The sequence below is a fragment of the Pyrus communis genome, chromosome 2 (genome assembly GCF_963583255.1).
Source record: "Pyrus communis chromosome 2, drPyrComm1.1, whole genome shotgun sequence".
NCBI lineage: Eukaryota > Viridiplantae > Streptophyta > Magnoliopsida > Rosales > Rosaceae > Pyrus > Pyrus communis.
Window position 1 is genome coordinate 23335028 of NC_084804.1, and position 5293 is coordinate 23340320.

The 5293-nt window shown below is 39.1% G+C and overlaps 1 protein-coding gene across 1 annotated transcript; it reads right to left on the reverse strand.

Annotated features, from left to right (window-relative positions):
- Nucleotides 1-2765: 2765 nt before the first annotated feature.
- Nucleotides 2766-4627, reverse strand: LOC137726584 (protein LATERAL BRANCHING OXIDOREDUCTASE 1-like). Its single transcript, XM_068465519.1, has 3 exons — nucleotides 4091-4627; nucleotides 3585-3912; nucleotides 2766-3492 (listed from the first exon to the last, which is right to left on the reverse strand). The coding sequence occupies exons 1-3, from the start codon at nucleotides 4561-4563 to the stop codon at nucleotides 3232-3234; spliced, it is 1062 nt and encodes a 353-aa protein (XP_068321620.1). The 5' UTR covers nucleotides 4564-4627; the 3' UTR covers nucleotides 2766-3231.
- Between the last annotated feature and the right edge of the window lie 666 nt (nucleotides 4628-5293).

Here is a 5293-nt window from a genome sequence, read left to right on the forward strand (position 1 = left end):
AAGAGTATGCATCTTTGTTCTTTCTAGTGTCTACATTGTAGGTTGGTACTAGAACCAAAGCTCTTAGGATTTTCAAGTCTCTTCTCGCATTAGGAGATAAATGAACCCTATCTACCTATCTATCCTACCTATCCATCCTTTTTATCTTACTTTTTTGTTCTCATTTCATTTTATTCGTTTTTATCCGTTGCAACCTCCATCAGGATGCTGGTAGAATAAATGAAACCGTGAGGTTCAAATAGAATAAGTGCAAACCTAAATGAAATAGTGGTAAAAGGGTTCTCTGGATAATATTCCTGGTTTTTTTTATGCAGAATGTGTTTGCAAGTAACTATATTGCTCAGTAATACTCCTTCCTAGACTTGTGAACGGGTTAGATTTATTAAATTTGGGTCGGTTTGAACCCGATCGGTTAATTTAACAGGTCGTCCAAACCCAACCCGTTAGTCTAATAAGTCATCTGTTTCACCCGTTAACGTCCATTAACAATTTTTTTTTTAATTTTTAATTTTTTTTTCATTCCAATACAATTTACACATATTTTAATCAAATTGCACATATTAATGAACAGTAACATACACACACACACACATCAAATTTTTTTTTTTTAAAGCAAAAGAAAAGGATATAACATCATCATCGCCATCATCAACTTCAATCACCTATCCGGCATTGGTTATGGCGACGTGGTCAGAAAAATACCAAACCCAACTCCCAGGTTCCTTTTTTCTATTATTTTCATGCTATCCAGCATTAGTTGGTAGTATATTCAAATCAAATCCAACCCAAAACCAAAAGCTTCTCTCTTTTTGCATCATTTCATTTTAAATTTCAAAGCTTTCAGTTTGTCCATGCTATCAATATCACCATTTTTCTATGTTTCTGTGAGTTTCTGGCAATTGGGTTTCTTTATTTCGTCTCCAAGCTGTCTGCCGTATGAATGTTCCCTTTTGATTCTCATATGCCTTTTTTCTTTTTCTTTTTTTGAAGTGGTTGGAGCTTATTGCTTTTAGTGTTAAACTGTTTGAGGACTTCAGAAGATTAGGGGGCTTTCATCAGAAGAGTAGAGAGCGAGAAGGCGCCAGAAGAAGGGGGCCAACCAAAGCGCGGGGCCGCGAGTGCTAGTCGGCCAGGTTTTCTTGTTAAGTCTTTACTGAAATTACTCAAACACTCTCACTTTACGGGTGCTATCGGGTGCTAATAGGTCTCGCTGGTTGATCCAAGATAACCCATTATTTAACGGATGATTAACGGATTCACCCGTTAACAACCCAACCCATTAAACATCCATCTTAATACTAATTTAAGCGGAGGGATCGGGTCGGGTGTAAAATCCTTCCAACCCGATTATTCTGATGTCCTTCTCGATGTTGAGTTTCTTGTAATTACTGAGCTTTTTTTGTGAGCCATAAACTTGCCCCAATTGTAAGGCCTATGCTATACTTGGCAGGGTTGTGGTCACTAATGAGCTCCTTCAATGGCCGAATTTGGGTGGTGTGATTGTTTGAGGAAGTAAGAAATCGAAAACCTATCATTCTCGGATATAAAAAATCGACCCGTGTTCCACACCATGGTATCCATCATTGCTCCAAACCTGTACTGTACAGGATAGTTAGCACATCTTGAGAAATGACTAATTTGAAAAGAAATTATACAAATTTCAAAGTTGTCTTGAGCACAAAAAGATAATGTGAAGTTTGAAGAGCGGACGTGAAGAACATCAGCAACGTTGATGATATAGGCATTTGGGGTGGGTTTAACACGAATCCATGCTCCATCTGTTTTTCTCTTCACTTCAAAAATCCTCCAACGTCATCCTAAGCCAGCACAGTTAAAGCACCAACGTCCTTATGGGGACCAACCAAGAGCTTTCTGAGGGGAAGGGCAAGGCGGATAATAATTGATCAAGATAGAACTTGTTTGGTCTTTGAAGTAGCTGCTGAACCTGTTTTCTGGTAACCCCAGCTTTTCGACTTTTCGAGCATATTCTTCACAAGCAATCCTAGTCAGGGCGGTACATTAGATCATATATATCAAGTTCCAAATATAAGTTTGGCTTATTATAACCTTAGTGATCACATGAGTTGCCTGTATTCCCGAGGATACTTGGGCCATTGGTTATACCATTTGGTCTCTTCCTTGTCCTCGGGTTCAGGCGAAGCGGGGGCTAAAGTAGGCTCCTCCACTGTTAAATCAAACACCTCATTTCAGTCTCTGACATTTTTAGTATGCATGTCATAGTAACCCAACAAGCTTTTTGCATCCCTCCGAACCTTCCACTTCTCCTCCAAAGGCAGAGCAAAGAACTTCCTAGCAGCAATCTCAATCTTCTCTGGCTTAAATACCACCCAATGATTGATCACTTGGAAGAACCCCCCAGTCTATGCATGCCTTGCCTTTTTCTATAACAAGCTCTTCAATGGATTTCGAGTCGACATTGGAGTCTGGTGAGTTTATTGGAGAGAGGCCAATCAAGGGTATTCCATCGGCTTCGGTGATGGAGAGTTTAGGTCTGTGATCAGGGTCTTGGATGAAATCTAGATCAACTTCTCCCAAAGCAGTGGAGGCAACAAGTATATTGACTTGTAGGTTTTAAAATTTTGGATGGATGTCAATTTTGTGTTTTTATGGTAAACTTTTTCTTTGCTGTGAGCTCATTGCAGACTAATAATTTGTTGTAGGGTATTAGTTTATGATTTAAATAAGTAGGATGGATTAAAACAGATTGTATCAGTTTACTCTACTCGCAATAAAATTTACAAAATTATTAGTCCATTCAGAACTAAGCCAAGGTCTTTTGTCACTTGAGTAATGTACTATTGTTACTTGTACCCCGTTTGCTAATTGTATTGCAAATCACGTCTCTCGGAAGTTATAGCATGCGTACGCCTCAGATCAGAAGATAAATCAGGTTCCAGATTTGTGTTCAACCCTTAAATTCATAGGTTACAATTAATTTCAATGCGATCAGAGCTACGTTCTTTGCTTGATAAGGACATAGAATAGGAGTAATTATTGTTATTAATAGAGTTGAAGGGGTTCTCTTAAATTCGTTCATAGTCATTGAAGCAGAAAAATATTACCGATTTTATTGAAACATTAAGCAGCCCATGTCCACAAGTTCGTTACAAGCTCTCTATACAGCATGGCATTATTTTTGGAACTGATATACAAAAGGAAAAAGAACTAACATTACTTTCACCCAGTCATACTCTTTAGGATCCAACCCACTTATTCTGATACCCGGAAATGATGAATTTGGATGTTCTCGACATTAAGTTTCTTGAAATTACTGAGCTTTCTGTTAGTCATAAACTTGCCCCAGCTGTAGGGCTTATACTTGGCAGGGTTTTGCTCATTTGTCAGCTCCTCCAAAGGCTTGATTAGTGTGTAGTGTGATGGATTGAGGAAGTAAGGAATAGAAAATCGTTCCTTCACCGAGTTCACCATAACCCTGTGTTCCACACTCTGATATTTTTCATTGGTCCAAACCTGCATAAAACATATCCATTTGGTATGTGAAGTGATTCGATGCGTGTTTCTTTTGAGCATAATAAGTTTGTATGAAGTTTGAAGAGTGAAACCTGAATGCTGTCACCAACATTGATGATATAGGCATTTGGGGTGGGCTTGACCCGAATCCATGCTCCGTCTGTTTTCCTCCTCACTTCCAACCCTCCGACATCATCTTGTGCCAGCACGGTTAAAGCACCGCCATCCTTGTGGCGGCCGACACCAAGAGCTAACTGAGGGGAAGGACAAGCCGGATAGTGGTTGAGTCTGATAGAACTTGTTTGGTCTTTGAAATAGTTACTAAACCTGTCTTCTGGCAAGCCTAGGCTCAAGGCAATAAGTCCCATCAACTTCAGAGCTAGCTTTTCGACTTCTTGAGCATATTCCTCACATACCTCCCTGGTCAAAGAAGTGCATTACATCATATAAATGAATTGTGGCAAGTGAGATGTGTTTTTTTCTTTTTCTTTTTTAACTATAGGATGGTAGGTGTAATTGACCCTATGAATCCTAAACTTTTTCTTCCTATTAACAATTTATGATTAGCTAAATCTATTCATACTAATCGATGAATTACCTGAACTCCGGAGGATACTCGGGCCATTGGTTATACCACTCAGTCTCTTCCTTGTCCTCGGGTTCAGGCGAAGCCGGGACTAAAGTAGGCTCCTCCACTGTGAAATCAAACACCTCCTTCCAGTCTCTGACATTCTTCGTGCGCTCGCTGTCATAGTAACCCAACACGCTTTTTTCATCCCTCCGGATCTTCCTCTTCTCCTCCAAAGGCAGAGCAAAGAACTTTCTAGCAGCAGTCTCAATCTTTCGGAGCTTATCCAGTACAACCCCATGGTTTATCACTTGAAAAAAGCCCCACTCCCGGCATGCATTACCTATTTCCCTAACAATCTCTTCAACGAGTTTAGGGTCAGTAGCGGAGTCTGGGGAGCTTATCGGAGACAAGTCGATCAAGGGAATGCCCTCGACTTCGGCAATGGAGAGTTTAGGCCTGTGATCAGGGTCCTGGATGAAAGCTGGATCAACTTCTCCCATGCCTAATAATGCTGGTTTAAGAAAGGAGTTTTTTTTTGCAAGAAGAGCTAGCCAGTTGATGCAAATCAATGCAACAATTGGTAAGTTTTATAGTGTCAGTGGCGGAATTTTAATCTTGAATGTGGACGGTTTTTGGTAAATTCCTAGGTGGGGCTTGCCTAGTGCTGCACGATTTTGCTTTGGATGGCTGTGACGTTTTCTCATTTTATTCTCTGCTATGATGCCATTGCATACGTAGACCAACATATTTGGAACCAAAACCAACTTGACGAAACTGTACAAAGAAAGGGAAAAAACTTGAAACTTATTCCCATATTTTTAACTATTCATCTGCATGTATAGATGCAAATTGTATTCTTCCTCAATACCAAAGGAGGGCATCGTGTATGTGTTGTTTTCATGACATACCTGATATCTTCATGTGTCATGTCGTATAATACTCATTACCCGTTAAAGAAAATATATATCAAATCAATAAATAAGCAAATAAAAAACGTAAGTGAGATCAAAGAACCCAACGGCAAGGATTTAATCTCACATAAGTTAGATTAAATCATACGACTATTGTTGTGGTATGATTTTTTAACAATTTTTTTTAATTAATGTAAAAGTGTGAAAAATATAAAATGTATATATAAACAATTGTAATGACAAGCTCAACAACTTGAAGAGATCAACTCCACTACCATAATCCCATAAACCATAGATTTGAATTTAACTGCTGATTTTC

Coding starts and splice junctions, on each gene's coding strand:
- LOC137726584 (XM_068465519.1), bottom strand. CDS start 4,563: ATGGGAGAAGTTGATCCAGCTTTCATCCAGGACCCTGATCACAGGCCT. Junction 3,913..4,090: donor GAGTATCCTCCGGAGTTCAG/GTAATTCATCGA, acceptor TTCTTTGACCAG/GGAGGTATGTGAGGAATATG. Junction 3,493..3,584: donor ATGTTGGTGACAGCATTCAG/GTTTCACTCTTC, acceptor TGTTTTATGCAG/GTTTGGACCAATGAAAAATA.